At 44.0% G+C, this 16,807-nt stretch overlaps 1 protein-coding gene across 7 annotated transcripts in view; it reads right to left on the bottom strand.

Moving 5' to 3' along the window:
- The window catches only part of LOC128420714 (cytosolic beta-glucosidase-like), a 108,845-nt gene that overhangs the window by 51,869 nt on the left and 40,169 nt on the right, over positions 1-16,807 (bottom strand). For 5 of the 7 annotated variants that reach the window (XR_008332095.1, XR_008332097.1, XR_008332096.1 and 2 more), the window contains exon 2: positions 6,458-6,787. Coding sequence is in view for 4 of the 7 variants with exons in the window: in XM_053402532.1 (XP_053258507.1) it covers positions 6,458-6,587 (130 nt within the window). In the remaining 3 variants the exon portion in view is untranslated. Of the gene's footprint in view, positions 1-6,457; positions 6,788-9,341; positions 9,564-16,807 lie in introns of all 7 variants that reach the window. The other 2 variants (XM_053402533.1, XM_053402534.1) reach the window with 2 other exon arrangements.

The following is a 16,807-nucleotide window of genomic DNA, read 5'->3' as shown; positions in this document are numbered from 1 at the left end:
GCCACATGACCCGGAAGCTGTACGCCGGCTCCCTTGGCCAATAAAGTGAGATGAGCGCCACAATCCCAGAGTCGGTCACGACTGGACCTAATGGTCAGGGGTCCCTTTACCTTTATCTATAATATGTGGATGGTATTGTCAGGCTTCAGGGAATTGGCTTCCTTCCCCCTTTGTCAGCAGATAAGCAGAACAAAGGAAAAGGAGTCTTCTTAATGATCACAGCGAGAGAACAAAGAATCCATTTCCTAGCAATGGCGGTGCTCCCAATTAAGGATTCCACCCAGATCCTCCCTAGTCACCCATGTCACTACTGTGTCTTGTAACCTGAGCTCATAACCACCGTGCTTTCTGTGCTGCCGCCTTATCTGCTCTTCTTGACCTTGGACTGAGCAGATGAACGCTTTCCAGAGAAATTGAGTCTGTTAACTCTTTCTCTCCCAGTGCCTCTCCTCCTAGCTGTTCCCCATCCAGTATTTCCCAGCTTCTGCCTTCTGAACTATGCCCCTCTGCAAACCAATGTTCCAAATCTATACTGTCCTCCTGCTCCTGGGAAGATTCAGGATCCGGATCAGAGGGAGAGGGAGGCAGGTATATATTTACTTTTTAAAAGATCATAATTATAGACAGTGGGGGGCAGGGAAATAGAACACAACCTCCCGGGGCCAGAGAATAGCTAACAAGACAGGTCTCTGCCTCAAGGGGCTTACAAGTTTGATTTTGACTGCCGGTGAGATGACAAAAGTGACAACATTTTATTACTAAATAATGGTAAGCAGCAGTCCTGAAACAACTTTGCAGGTAATGTCAATAACCCCAACAAAAATGCTTCAGGGTAAGCAAGTGGAAGAAAACAAGTTGCAGCCTTCAGTTTGGCTGTTCAAGTTGGCATGTTGTTGTTTTTAAACTTGAGCGCAGGCATATTTAAACTCTGCTAGAGCGCTTTGATCGCAGAAATGAAAATGGGTGAAAAATCCTCATCCTTATAACGAGGAACATTTTTCAGACTTTCCTGTCCCCAAAATTAAAGAGACGTTATGGCTTGGAAGCCTATAAATTAAATATCAGCTAGTCTGCAAGATTAATATCGATGTAATAGTTATACACCAGCCCTCAATAAAAAGAGTTTTAATAATCAATTAGTATAATAGAAATTAAAGATGGAAAAGACCTATTAGGAGGTCATCCAGTCCATCCCTTGCCGGTGCCAAATTGCTCCCTGAAGTATATTCAGTACTTTAATACACATCTGTCTTATTAAATCTAAGTTTAATGCAAGGTTAAGCATATTGCAGACACTTAAAGCATTCCTAGAATATGTAATATCCCTTCCGCAACTAGGCTCCTCATAGACTTTCGGTCACGTCTCACGTTCTTTACAGAATTTTATCATAGCTCGAGTGCACCAATATATCTACGCAGGGTTATTCGGCAAATTGAACTTTAATGTGGGACAACCTTCAAAGTAGGTCAATTATTAGATCAAAGTGCTTTGAGTGTCTCTCAAGGTTCACGTTTTCCCGTGGTTCGGTGACTCAAGGCAATCGTATTTTCGTCAGTTCCTCAGAGCGCTGAAAGTTTTCTAACACATCAACTTTGACATCAATTAAAGATTCAATTTCTTTCCATAGAAAGATTTAACTCTTCAAACTTTCTCTGTTCTGTGGAACTACATCTCCTCCCCCCTCCCCCCGCCGCCCATTATAATAGGCAAGCATGAATTACTTTAAAAACACTAGGCCCAGATTCCGAATGTGCGATGAATCACACACATACCTGTCAAGCTCTATATTGTAATGTTGGAACGGCTATGGCTCACTGGGGTAGCACACAAAAAGTTGCATATTCAACCCCTGGTATTACTTTGCACATCTTGAGGAAGTGTATAGACCAGGGGTCAGCAAACTTTTTCAGCAGTGGGCCGGTCCACTGTCCCTCAGACCTTGTGGGGGGTCAGACTATATTTTGGGGAAGGAAAAATAAAAAGAACGAATTCCTATGCCCCACAAATAACCCAGAGATGCATTTTAAATCAAAGGACACATTCCACTCATGTAAAAACATACTGATTGCTGGACTGTCCACGGGCCAGACTGAGAAGGCAAATGGGCTGCATCCGGCCCCCGGGCCTGAGGTTGCCTTCCCCTGGCATAGACAGTACGTACTTTGCTAGCTGGACCAATGGTCTATGCTGTTCCTATTTTTAAAATACTATGCCCAGATTCACAACATGCCGCAAATCTCAATGCATATAATGTCATGCGTGAAATGTCATGAGCGCCATGAAGAAGATGTCTTTGTAAGGCTGGTCAGTAGGTGTGGGTGATATCTGGTTTTCAACATTGCAATATATCACCAGCTAAACATTGTGATACAGTCATATCTTGGATCTCAAACGCCTTGGCTCCTGAACAAATTGGCTCCCGAATGATCGAAACCTGGAAGTGAATGTGCCGGTTTCCGAACGATTTTTGGAAGCCGAACAGAGCTTCCATGGCTTCCGATTGGCTGCAGGAGCTTCTTGCAGCCAATCAAAAGCCGTGCTTTGGTTTCTGAACGTTTTGGAAGTCGAATGGACTTCCAGAATGGATTCCATTTGACTTCCAAGGTACAACTGTATACTGATATATCACAAAATCAGAAATAAGGGTGAAACTGGTTTTCAACTTTGTGATAGATCACCAGCTATGCATCACGACAAACTGATATATCACGATGTCTGAAATAAGGATGGAGCTATGTGGAGGCACTGGTTGGCTTTCCCCACATTTCCCCACGGTTTTTCCCACATTGTGATTTGTGCACAGTAGTTTGGAAGGTGGTGGTCTAGATGCTGGGGAGGAGTCAAGTTGGTTGTCAGAAGAAAGGGCTGCCTCAGTGACAGTGGACACCCCAACTGCTGCAATATAGTCTCCTGACTTGCCTCTGGCACTACCACCTCCTAGTGAAGCCCTCCGTGCCTCTGGTGAGGCGCTGCCAGCGACTGGACTGAGGAGGAATGGTGGAGACTGCCTCCGGTCACGGCTCAGAGATGGAAGAGGGGCAAAGCTGGGAGATTCTGGGAGAAGCAGCTGGTTGAGACGTTATCACTCGAAAAAATTCCAGAGCTTTGTCAGTCGCTTTATCTCGCCTAGAGCAACCAAAAGCCACTTACAAGCAAACAAATAGACATTAATCCCCACATTTCTGTATTGTAATGTCAGAAATTGTCTATCATACAGGGGAATAGATGAACACCTACATATTTACCACTAACATAGAAGTTCCAGTTCATCCAAGCCATGCATTGAGTCCAGTTGTTTACAAGTTAACTGGTTTTCCTCATGCACAAACCTGCCTGTAAGAATGCATCACAACTACTGCTATTTATTCATTATTTATTCTGCTTCTTCCTTCACAGGAGAAAACCTAGTGTAAAACAACGCAAAAAAATCTAGTACGTATCTGGTTAAAAAGAGTTTTATCACAGAAAATTGAAATTTATCAGAGGGATGGCCTTTGGTAAGAAGAAACACCTTTGAGTGCTCTGTTGAAAATTCACCTTGTTATTCCTGGGTCGCAAGGCACTTTGAGCTGCCCTTTGAGCTCACCTGGCACAATCAGAATGATACTTCAACCCTTTTAAAAGTTAACAAACTCTGCTAAACTAGCAAAAATGTCATCCAATGTGGGACTTTCAGAGCTACAAGGCAAAAACATGACTAGACACAGGCCTTCTTTCATTGCGCTCCTGAACCCCTCAGTTATGGGATGTGTTTACCCATAATCTGAAGAAACAAACAAGACTTTGTCTCTTCCAAACCCAGAATATATTCTTATCTTCAGGGAAGGATCTTCCGGCAAACAATTCCCATTTGCTCTGTAAGGGTTTACACAACAACCTCACCTGAGGCATGAACTGAAATAAAGGAGCATTCATCCCTTCTGTAGGGTCTTATTTGGGAATAAGTACCGTATATTGTTATCGACGGTGATTATATTATATTATTATATTTATTCGACTTCTGAGTCATTTGCTACAAAGAAGTTTCTAAGAATTAGATAAACTAACAGGAAAGGTCCGAAACCGTCGAGATCACAAGTTTACCGAGGACTGGAGTAAATTTGTAGACTATATGAAAAGCATATGTGATGCACAAATAACGTTTGTGGGTTTACAGGAAGGTTTGTGAAGAAATAATATTAGAAACACTGTAAAAAAGGGAACAAGGGAATAGGATTATTTAAAACAAAAGACAATGTTAAATTTAGAATTGCAGATAAAAGATTAGAAAACGGAAGATTCGCGGATGAGCTGAAGGAAGTCAAAATTATGTATCTGTGACAATACTGAAAATGTATGTTTAAATCTTGTATTGGAAACTGAATAAAAATATTTTTTTAAAAAAATTCTAAGTGACTTACAAAAGGCTAAAAGCCAAAAAGGTACGACATGTGAAATGTTTGAGTAAAAGTGTTCCAATAATGCTTGAACGAACCCAGCAGAAGAACAATCAAAAACAGCCTCAAACAGCTCATCATACTCTGCCAGATGCCCCAGAGAAGAGTTAAGTCGTACCTTGGAAGTTGAACAGAATCTGTTCCGGAAGTCCGTTTGACTTCCAAAACGTTCGGAAACCAAAGCACGGCTTCTGATTGGCTTCAGGAAGCTCCTGCAGCCAATCGGAAGCCCCGTCAAACGTTCAGGCTCCAATGAACATTCACAAACCTGAACACTCACTTCTGGGTTTGCGGCGTTCAGGAGCCAAAATGTCGAAGTACCAAGGCATTCGGGCTCCAAAGTACAACTGTACGGGGAATTTTAAGTTTGTGAACGGAAAGCTACTGCTCCCGGGTTTCTTTGGCAGAAGTCATGTGCTTTAAATGTGCACTAGATGCATATTTTATGTATGATGTGGATCTACCCACAGCGTACCAGCCCCAGGAAATCCTGTCGGCATCCCTGCATGATGGATCTAGAAGCCAACTTCAACCTCAGGTGCTGTTGTTTTTGAATTTCCTTCCAGCTACATATTCTCCTACACAATGTGGCAGAGGTTTGTTCCATGGCTCAGGTCTTGGCATCTGCCCTGTAGAACACTCTCCCCGTGCAGATCAGGCAGGTCATCACTTTCTGTCATCTATTAAAGACTTCGTAAAGTTTCTGAAGGCTTATCTTCTGCAGAGACGGTATTGGTTGGTAGCCTTTTATCATAACTTTATCTTATAAGCTTTATACTATCTTGTTTTCCCTTTGCACGCTGCTATTGTTAAATATTTAGCAATCTGCAAATGTTCCAGATAAAAAATGAATTAAATAAATGCAGCACATGGGGCAAGAAAGCCCTCATGAACATACCCTTTTGTTCATTTCTCTTCTCCTTCAGAAGAAAGCCAAGGTATACCATGCTGTGAGCACATGCTTTTTTTGTGGCAATTTATACTGGAATCTTCTACCCAAATTTATTATTATTATAGAAAGACAGAGTATCAATGTCGGAATAAATGAAAGCATCTTTATAAACTCAGCCCTAAAAGTATAATCTGTGATGTGATTTTTCAACCCAAAAAAGATTACAAACTGCTCAAATTTTGTACTAACTTCGTCCGCATTTGGGATCTAGAGGAATCCATTCCCATTATTTCCCTCCCATCAAGTGTTTCTTTGAAGGATGTTATTGAGTTCTGCTACTGCCGGAAGAGAGAAATGTAATGGAGGAAATCTCTTCCCAAACAACATGAGACTTCATGGCTATGATAATGAAACTCCCAACTCAAAGGATCTTCTTCTCCTTATTTACGAAGGATACCGTATTTTTTGCTCCATAACACTCACTTTTTTCCTCCTAGAAAGTAAGGGGAAATGTCTGTGCGTGTTATGGAGGGGGGATCTGCTGCAGTCGTGAGCAGAGGATCCATGGTTCCCCTTCCTTCCCTCCTCCGTGGCTCGCTTTGGTCGCTTTGAAACAGCAAAGCGGGAGAAGAGCCACTGAGTGAGGAGAAGAGAGGGGCAGAGAGCCTGGTTACAAAGCATGGCTCCACATGGATCCTCAGGATTTTTGCACTGGGTCACCCCAAATTCACCATCAGATCACATAGCATGTCCATGGCTACAGCTTGCACCAAAAAAATCACGTACCCACTGTTGCCTGGGGCTGCAGTGGTGCAAAAACGTGGTTACAAAGCATGGATCCACATGGATCCTCAGGATTTTTGCATTGGGCTACCCCAAACTCACCGTCAGATCACATGTCTGTGGCCACAGCATGAACCACAAAAATCATACATCCACTGTTTCATTTAGAATATTTTTTTTCTTGTTTTCCTCCTCTAAAAACTATGTGCGTGTTATGGTTGGGTGCGTGTTATAGAGCGAAAAATACGGTAAATCATTATGACAGTCAATCCATTTTCAGAAACCCGATTTCATCCATTTGCCACAAAATACTGCAAATAAGTTTATATAAGAAAAATCAGATACCTTCAACCTGGTATGCAGCTGTGGATGCGCCCCAAGCAAACGATTTTGGGAAAGAAGCGCCTTCTGGATTCCAGCTGGAGTCTGCAGAAGAGTCAAGGGTGCTGGATGCACCAGAGAGAGCTGAGGCCATGGTCCTAGGATGGTCTGTCTCTTTGTCAATCAGCGAATGCTTGCTGTTTCCTGCCTGTTTTTGCCCCAAGCAGATTTCGGTCAGTCAGAGAGGACAGAAGAAGTGACGTGTCCGCTCCAGGTCTCTAGAATAAATCTTGCTTCGTTTATAATAGCTTGGATGCCTGGGGTTCAGAGGGCAGCATTTTATATCCCGTGCTACTGTTAAGAGAGAGAGAGAGAGAGAGCAGTGATTGAACAAGGACTTTGTCTCACAGAGTGTTTCTCTTGCTGAAAAAGGGGAGACCAGCATGCTTTAAGAGAACAACTTTCTGCCTCCTCCAATAAATAAATACAAGAGGATGTTAAGTACAGTGGTACCTCGGGTTACAGACGCTTCAGGTTGCAGACACTTCAGGTTTCAGACTCCGCTAACCCAGAAATAGTACCTCAGGTTAAGAACTTTGCTTCAGGATGAGAACAGAAATCGTGCGGCGGCAGCACGGCGGCAGCTGGAGGCCCCATTAGCTAAAGTGGTACCTCAGGTTAAGAACAGTTTCAGGTTAAGAACGGACCTCCGGAACGAATTAAGTACTTAACCCAAGGTACCACTGTATTCAAAACACTCCAAACTTTAACAAAAGAACTACCACGCCAGCAGCTCTAAGGAACCACAGAACTTCATCACAGTTTGGTTATACTATAGTCTGGAGTCTTACATATGAACCAAGTCCCTGCCTTAACTATGGTTTATTTGGCCACCCCCAGAGGTGGGGAACTTGTCCTGTCAGCCCTCCCTATTTGTCCCACGAGGTGGGGAAAGTCACACCCACCCCACACTTAACATGCCTGTTCCTTCCTTGACCTCCAGTTAGAAGTACGTTGGGCCAATCCAAGTCCAGATGGTTAAAAAGGCAGCTTAGTGCAGGCAGCCACAGAAAAATGAAGATTATACACCTGGCGGCATCAGTGCCATAAACAGAAGGAGGAGCTGATGAGGCTGATTTGCTTGTGTTCCTTCCTTCTCACAGCCCATGCCGTCGCAAACCCACCCAGAAAGATATTGGCTAGCACGACAACACTTCTCTCGGCACATACACTGGTGAGCCATTGTAGTCAACCTAACCTCGACTGCCCACAGGTCTAGGAGTATTGTACAGGAAAGACCAGTTTTCTTGCCTCCATTCTGGCACATTAAGATTTCGACCGTGTTACGCTTCCTACTGCTGCTTCCCTCAGTTCTCAGATACTAAAGCAGTCGGAAGGAAACGCGAAAGCATTGTTGGTCCCCATTCTGCCCTCCAACCCAAGAATGCAGAGACGTTTGTCGCAAAAGACAAAACTCAAAGGTCTCCAGTAGCTCAGATATATTTTTAAAAACAACACACTAGATGGCACTATTGCAACTTTATTGTTCAGACATGGAAAGAAACTCTTTCCCCTCTTGACAGTAGTAAAAACACACCCCTATTGATTTATGCTAAGGTCGTTATTCATGTTTATTGGGCCGCGGGCAACATGTCGCTTTGAGGGGTGGGAAAAGAAAAAGGTCAGACTCTGTTAAGTGAATTCCAGACTTGTGTCGTGTTGCTTTCCTTTACATGGAAACCTTTGACTAGGGAAACATTCGCCCAGCAGCTTCGATCTACTGCTGCAAATCAGTAGTATGTATTATGCATATAACTGGGATCGGCACCGGATTTGGCCAATCCCCACGGTGCAAGATTGCGTGTCTTATTTTAGCAACACTATTTCTTAAAGGGTTAAAAAGTAAGCAACTGGCAAAACTTCATGAACCCTTGTAGACATTGCACGGTAACTGGATCTGCATCATATAAATCTTGCTCAGCCCTGCAGGCCCTGTGGAATGAATTTCTATCCCTCTTTTCTTCCAAACTCAGGTTGTCATAAATACTTTCTCCACAATTTACCCTCACAACGTCCCAGTGAAGTAAGTTAGAGAACAAGGAGCTCAAGGTCACCCTGTAAGCTAAGCACAGATTTGAACATAGGTCTCCCTGGCAGAAATCCAGGTCACAAGACATTATAACATATTGGCCTATCTGAGAAGACATCTTGAAAACTTAATTTAAGCTTGCAAATCAGCTAGCTTTCAAGTCCAGTGCTAGAAGTATATTTTTCCTGTTTCCCTTACTGCTTTAGCAATGGTAGGTTGTTGAACAATACAACTGCACATAGCATTGTCAGCGCTCACTGAGAATTGACGTGGACATAAAAAGTGAGTCAAAGCTTATTTGTTATTGTGACCATCCTGGTCATTTCAATCAAAAAGGAAATAAAAGTATTCTATGCATACTGTGCAGAATATTCATAGATACACCACTATAATACAGTGATAACCAATTTGTACACACATATCTTGAAATTTAGTGAGTCTCAAAGTACACAAACCACTGGGACTGGTTTGTTACATTTTCTTACACAAATTCTAAATGGAAAGCATTAAGCAATTGCTGTCATACAGCCAGGTTTTAGGAGAACACTGACTAGCCTACTTTACAGAAATCTGCTTAAATTGGACATAAACACTCCTGTTGATTGAAATGAAGGGTGATGATACACAACAACTTTGGGGTGGGTGGGGGAAGCCATTAATGCATTACAGAGAAATTGTATTGCTTCTGATTCTATTTAGCTTGCTTCATTAATGTTCTGGAAGAGGGAGGAAATGGCAGATTAATTAAATTTGCAGATATTAAGAGTGGGAGGAGCGGAGACATTAGAAACATGGGCAGAATTTAACAATGCTATTCACCTTGGAAAGTGACAAACTACTGCATCTGGCAGGAATCTGGGGGCAGGGGAGGAGGCAGAAGACACAAAAGACTTTGTGGCAAGAGAAAAACTTGAGAGGAGCTGGCCATTCCAGTGTATGGAAAATGGTGCCACTGGGTGACTCAAGATGGTGCTCTTTGTGAAGATGAACTGGCTCTGTGGTCCACATTGACTCTGGCATCCAGGTCCAAGTGCTGGCAAGCTTAATAATAATAATAATAATAATAATAATAATAATAATAATAATACCTTTATTGTCATTGTACAACCTGTGTACAATGAAATTAAATGAGCCTCCCCCCCCCCACACAAACACCCAGTCTCTTATCGAACAGCACACGACCTCGCAAGTCAATTTCGTTAGGTTATTTTCCGTTCAACAGCCTAACAGCCCACGGATAGAAGCTATTTTTTAGCCTGTTGGTAAGGCTGATTATACTTCTATATCTCCTGCCCGAAGGTAGAAGGTTAAAGAGGTGATGGCCAGGGTGTGAGTCATCCCTGAGAATTTTTCTCGCTCTCCTAAGGCAACAATCCCTTGCAATGTCATCTAGCGGACTCAAGGGACAGCCCATGATATCATGTGCTGTATTCACCACCCTCTGTAGAGACTTTCTGTCTGTGGCTGTCAGGCCAGCATACCACACTGTGATACAATATGAAAGGACACTTTCTATTGTGGACCGGTAAAAGGAGTTCATCAGTTGTTGTTTAAAGACTCTCCTCCCTGGAAGAGAGGGGAGTGGTTGTGGGCGGGAGCCCGAGCTCCGCCCCTGGCCGGGGGCCTTAGCCCCCGCCCCTCCTCACCTGGCTGGTGCCCACGCCCACCGGAGGCAGCCAACCAGGTGTCTCCGGGGGGCGTGTTTAGCAGCTTAATGCTGCGGCTCCAGCTCCGCCTCCTCCTCATTCGTCGTCGTCCCTCAGCGAGTCATCAGCTAGCAGAGAAGAGCCATGAGGTTTGGAGTCGGGGGGGGGGTCTGGTTCCTTGCATGCCTTTTAACTTTAAGAGGCTTGCATGCGCTCATTGCTTTACTGCTTTTAAAAACCCAGGCATCCAGGTTTGCCTTGCTGTGTGCTCTTTTCCGTGTAAAAACCTACATTTAACCTTCTATTTCCCCCCACTCCTGGTGCTTGATTTGTTTGTGCCCAGCACGTGCCCCCAGCGAGGTCTGAGTGTGAGTGTGGCTCCATCTTTCTTTCTCCCTCGTCTCCTCACTTTCCTTCCATTTTGGCCAGGATGCTTGTATGTTTTCCCCTCTATTGCCCTTGCCTGTCCAATTGCATGGCTGGTCTGGGTGACTGAGTGGGTTTGCCTTACATTTAATTTGTTGGCCAGGGTGCTTATGTGTTTTTCCCCTCCATTGTCCTTGAGAGCCTGTATGGGACAGCTAAATATTTCTGCATTGCTGGGGTTGGACTAGATGATCCTCAGGGCTCCTCTCCAATTTTAAGTCGTGTGTGTGTGTTTGCAGCATGTGTTTGTGCCTGCCGTTTATTGATTATTACTCTTCTAGCGTGGGTTTAATTTACCCTGCCATCCCTTCCATTGGTACCACTTAAATCGGGAGCCCACTGTAAAATTTAAAGGCTGCTGGGGCTTGGAATACATTGTGCACTTAAACCTCACCCCTCTTGGTTTCTCTAAGCCACCCCTCTAAGCCATCGCTTGATGTTTGGGGGAAGAAATAAGGCAGGGCTTGGGGTGGGCAATTCAGGGTTTATGATCAGGGAACCATTCCTCAGCACTGCATGTTTATACGTTTAGAACCTTTGAAGGTGTGCCTTTGCCTGGTTCTTGTCATTGGCTGCATTTGCCAGTACAGGCTCCCTAAAGAAAACTGCTTTTAAACAACAACAACAAAAAAGGTTTTGGCTTATAGTACCTTACTAAAAAGTCCAGGTTAACTCACGGTTTATATTTCCACTTCAGTTTGGCTCACTGTAAAGGACAGCTATTTTCCTTTTCTTCAAACTTTTTCCTTCATTTTACAGGCTCCACCTACTGTTGAATAAACCCACCTCCTATAGTCATCCAATGCCTAAGCCAATACCTTTTCACTGCTGTAATCAATAAAGTTGTGGCCTTTTCTTGCCCATTAACCTTATATCACGTGTCCTTGTGTGTTTATTTCACATAGCGGGGGTCGGGCCCTCGATCCACAACATTATTCTTTCGCAAGACCCTGAGGAAATGGAGTCTCTGTTGGGCCTTTCTGACCACCTGAGTTATGTTGATGTTCCAAGTGAGGTCCTCACTAAGGTAAACTCCCAGGAATTTAAAGGAGGAGACTCTCTCCACACAGCCCCACCTTCCCACAGGTTGAGAGGCAGCAAGGAAGAGAGTGGCACAGGGCCAGCTTCAAGGGTTGGATTCTGTCAAGGGACCCAAGTGGCAGAAGGAATAGGAAATCAGTGGCTGAACTTCACTCCTGGTTGATCCCCACAGTACCCAACAGCAAAGGGCAATGAAAGCCAGGCAGAGGCCAAGCCAAGTTGGAAGCAGGTTATACATCAAGAGAAGAAGTCATTGGTCAGTGTCCGCATTTGAAATTCAATACGCGTCAGGCATATTTTGCACCTGGCTATTGACCATTTGCGACCAAGAAGAAGAGTTTGGATTTGATATCCCACTTTATCACGACCCGAAGGAGTCTCAAAGCGGCTAACAACCTTCTTTCCCTTCCTCCCCCACAACAAACACTCTGTGAGGTGAGTGGGGCTGAGAGACTTCAGAGAAGTGTGACTAGCCCAAGGTCACCCAGCAGCTGCATGTGGAGGAGCATCCCATCTTGGCAGCACACTGCACATCACGATTGTCACAGGGAACACCAGTGAGAGAGATTTTACTCGGATTCTAGCTTTGCACCATTATGTGGCTTACATACCCAGCTTCCGTTTAAAAACAAGCAAACAGCCCTTTTAGAATCAGATGCAAAATGTGCGGGCACGATTCCGACCAACTGCTTAAGACACAGCAACATGCACCTTTCAGTGCTTTTAGCCAATGGACAAAGTCAGGGCTATGAGTCACATTTACAGATCTAATGCTATGCTTAGAGAAGTGTAGAGCGGCCCACTCATTGTCCAGAGAAGGGCCTTCTTAATTCGTTTGGAAACTTCCTTCTGAAAAAAATGAGAAATCCAAGTTGTCAGTGCAGCTGTGATTGCACTGTGTCTCCCCAATTGATGCTCTAACTCAAAAAGAGTTAAAGGTAAAGGACCCCTGACAGTTAAGTCCAGTCACAAACGACTGGGGTTGCGGCGCTCATCTCGCTTTACTGGCCAAGGGAGCCAGCGTTGGTCTGCAGACAGTTTTTCCGGGTCTGCAGACAGTTTTTTTGAACTGCTAGGTTGGCAGGAGCTGGGACCGAGCAACGGGAGCTCACCCCGTCGCGGGGATTGAAACTGCTGACCTTCTGATTGACAATCCCTAGGCACAGTGGTTTAGACCACAGCACCACCTGTGTCCCTCAAAAAGAGTTACACTGCCCATAAATAAATATCATCATGATATCCCTATTACAGTTTCTGTGAGTGGCGGAGAATGCTTGGGTTGTCAGCCCTGGAAAGCAGGCCAGTGTTTTTATACTTAAAGTGCTGCGGGGCAAATGTCAGGAGGGCAGTATATGACCGCCCTGCGAATCTCCTGGCATCCTGAGATTTCTGAGAAATGCAGAGGAATGGGGCTGTGAAGGTAAGAGCAATAGCAACATAGGCTGCGAGCAGGGAATTAGGTGAAAAATTGGGGGAATTAGGGAATTAGGTGAAAAATTCCAGTGGATGGGGGATTTTTATCACGAAAACATTCTGTGGGGTACTTGGTGTTGCTGCTGCCATCCACCCAGACTGGCCTACAGTTCCATAGGGGGAAGAACAACAACAACCTACTTGGCCAAGTCATTGTCGTAAGCTTTCTCAAGCTTCTTCCATCCTTCCTCCCCTGTCTGCCATGTCCCTCTGTGACATTAGAGCAGCTTAGACACTCATTCCTACAGCTTTCATGCTTGCACTACAAATTGCCTCTTACTTTTATATACGTGGAATACGCATAGTTGTCAACTTACAGATTTGAAAATAAGGGACCAGCAACCTCGAAAATAAGGGATCAGCAGCCAAAATAAGGGATTTTCCGGACATAGGTATGTTCGACTTCTGAGCCCCTCCAAGCCAAAGGCAGAAAGCCCAGCCAGCAGCCAAACGAAGCCTCAAGCGGTGGTTCCCACAGTGCAACAACCCAGCAAAGGGGATGCAGCAAGGAAAACCACTGTCACCTCTCTGCTGGGAAGCGCTGAGCAAAGGCAAGTCCCCAGGCAACGCGGCCGATTTGATCGGCACAAGGCATGCAAGCTCCACCCCCCAGTCATTCTTAGACTCCTTATTGGATGAGCAGCGCATCCAAGCAACACAGTTGGAGCCTCCCTCCTCCCTGGCCGGCAGGCAATGAGGGAGAGGAGCTGCTTCCTTGGAAACCCGGGAAATTTAAGGGACATCATCAATAAGAGACAGCAGCAGGACACAGCGCTGGGATAAGGGACTTTCCCGCCAAATAAGGGACGGTTGACAGCTATGGGAATACAACCCACCAGTGAGTCAGCTGCACCAGTCTGCAAGAGAGTAGGTAACACAGCTTTCCAAAAGATTTGTGCAATACCGTAATACGGCAAGTCTTTTTTTCCATCCAGCCCCTTCTTTCCTAAGAAACACTTGTTTATTGTGCATGCTGTTGTTTTTTTTAGCCTGCAAAACATTAATGGACGCTTTTCCCAAGCACCTGCGAAGAAAGATAAGTAGCACAGCGGTAGTTTAATGTGACAAAGTAATCTAAACGCCTATTTGAAATCTAGTAAATACAGGTTATTCTCTTTTTTAATGACTTAATGCTTTTATACTATTTGGTGTTCCAGGCATTATTAAAGATGTGCAGCGATGCTTGGAGATGATTATCTTGTTCTGAGAATATCACAAAACACATACCTGCCCCAAAGCTGAACTAATGGAATGAGAAAGAGAGAGAAAAGATCAATGCGGCTTCTCTTCGGCGTGGCTGTCCATTGCTTGATTTGGACACATAAATGAAAGCGAGATTAAAGGATGCAGTACTTAGAACGGTGCAGTGATGCCTTTTTAATATGATTATCTTAGAGGTTGCCCGCTCAACAAAAAACAAAAAAGTCACTGGGATAGATCCAGTATCTCATTCAATTTCAGCTTTTTTTGATCTCATCCTTTTTTAGTTTCAGTTCAGAGCAATTTGAACAGATGCACAGGAAAGATTAAGCCACACATATATCCTCTTTCTCCCTGATGAAGATAATTGAAAACACTGTGGAAAAAGTGGAGTTTAGGGTGAAACAGGTGGCTTTCCTAAACTTTCCTGGAAAAGCGGACCCTTCTCCCATTTTCAGGCAAAAAAATTGCCTAAGTATTTCAGACCAGTCGCAGAAAAGGTAGCAAAGCTGGCGAAATCCTCTTAATACATCCTTGCCAAATACTCAACAAGCGAGGAAAATTATCTTAGTGCTGGAATACTCACCATTATTCCCTCTCAGTTTGTTTTTCTGAGTCACTTTGCACATTCAGATTAAAATATTCAATTGTATGTGGAACGGATATAGAGATGGCTGCAATGCCCAGTTTTCCACATTGACTATGGATATTGTCTAAGCAATGTAGGATTATGTTGTCAATCTAAGCACATTTCCCACATTTCCCACATTTCTGTGAATCTGAATAATTTGTGCACATTCTCAATTTTGCTTACAATACAGTGGTACCTCGGGTTACATACAATTCAGGTTACATACGCTTCAGGTTACAGACTCCGCTAACCCAGAAATAGTGCTTCAGGTTAAGAACTTTGCTTCAGGATGAGAAGAGAAATCATGCTCCGGCGGCGCGGCAGCAGCAGGAGGCCCCATTAGCTAAAGTGGTGCTTCAGGTTAAGAACAGTTTCAGGTTAAGTACGGACCTCCAGAACGAATTAAGTACTTAACCCAAGGTACCACTGTAAACCTAACATAGATATGCACACATTGATCTGCGCAACATGCACGTAATGTCCATTGCGTTTTGAAGCCATTCTTTTTGTGGGGCAGCACCTGCCCTGTGGAACTCCTTGCCTCTTGACATTAGGCAGGTACCTTTGTTATGCTGTACTAGACACCTGCCAAAAAATTTACACCTTATGATTTAGTTATATTTGTTTTGAATGTTTTCTTCGCTTTTATCTTAGCTTTTAATGATAGTCTTGTTTTCAATTGCCTGGTGGATTTAAGTTGTTTTATAAATAATTGTCAGCTGCTTGGAGATATTTTGTATTGATCAGGCAGTTTATAAATTTCCTAAGTAAATAATGCCTACGTGGTTAATATACAAAGACAGAGAAAGAGAGCTTTTTTCACCATCTACCTGTGGCAAACAGATACAACCGACCTTCTTCAGTGACATTTACTCAAGTTTTTCATAGGCCAAACCCTGATTTTTTCCCCATTCCTTTGGTCATCCAAGTATGAAGAGATCTATTCCAGCATTTGGAAGTATCCTAGCCAGCATAAAAATAGCACAGTAACTATTGGAAGGAGGCTAGAAAATATTAAATTGATATAAAAGTCATGGTTTTCCATGGTTTGTGGGTTTGTCTCCCCACAAACAGGGTTTTGTTTTTGCAAATGCAGAGAAGCGACTATGAGCTCTTTATTGCTTTACTTGTCATGGTTCCACTCTTATTTCAAATGTCATACAGAGCATTCAACATGTGCTCTTTGTCACAGTCTTCAGCTCCTTCATGCTGATGTCAGTTTATTGCTAGGACTATTTTCCATGGTAAACCATGCTCCTTGGCCACATTCTCAAGTAGTAGTAGTAGTAGTAGTAGTAGTAGTAGTAGTAGTAGTAGTAATAATAATAATAATAATAATAATAATAATAATAATAATAATTTATTTGTACCCCGCCCTTCTGGCTGGGTTTCCCCAGCCACTCTGGGCAGCTTCCAACAAAGTTTTAAAATACATTAAAATGTCACACATTAAAAACCTCCCTGAACAGGGCTGCCTTCAGGAGGGCGTTCCACAGGGCGGGTGCCACTACCGAGAAGGCCCTCTGCCTGGTTCCCTGCAACTTGGCTTTTCGCAGCGAGGGAACTGCCAGAAGGCCCTCGGCGCTGGACCTCAGCATCCGGGCAGAATGATGGGGGTGGAGATGCTCCTTCAGGTATACAGGACCGAGGCCATTTAGGGCTTTAAAGGTAAACACCAACTCTTTGAATTGTGCTCGGAAAGATACTGGGAGCCAATGTAGGTCTTTCAAGACCGGTGTTATGTGGTCTCGGCAGCCGCTCCCAGTCACCAGTCTAGTTGCCGCATTCTGGATTAGTTGTAGTTTCCGGGTCACCTTCAAAGGTAGCCCCACATAGAGCGCATTGCAGTAGTCCAAGCGGGAGAATAA

The sequence above is a fragment of the Podarcis raffonei genome, chromosome 9 (assembly GCF_027172205.1).
Source record: "Podarcis raffonei isolate rPodRaf1 chromosome 9, rPodRaf1.pri, whole genome shotgun sequence".
Classification (NCBI taxonomy): Eukaryota; Metazoa; Chordata; class Lepidosauria; order Squamata; family Lacertidae; genus Podarcis; species Podarcis raffonei.
This window is presented reverse-complemented; position numbering and strand designations above follow the sequence as displayed.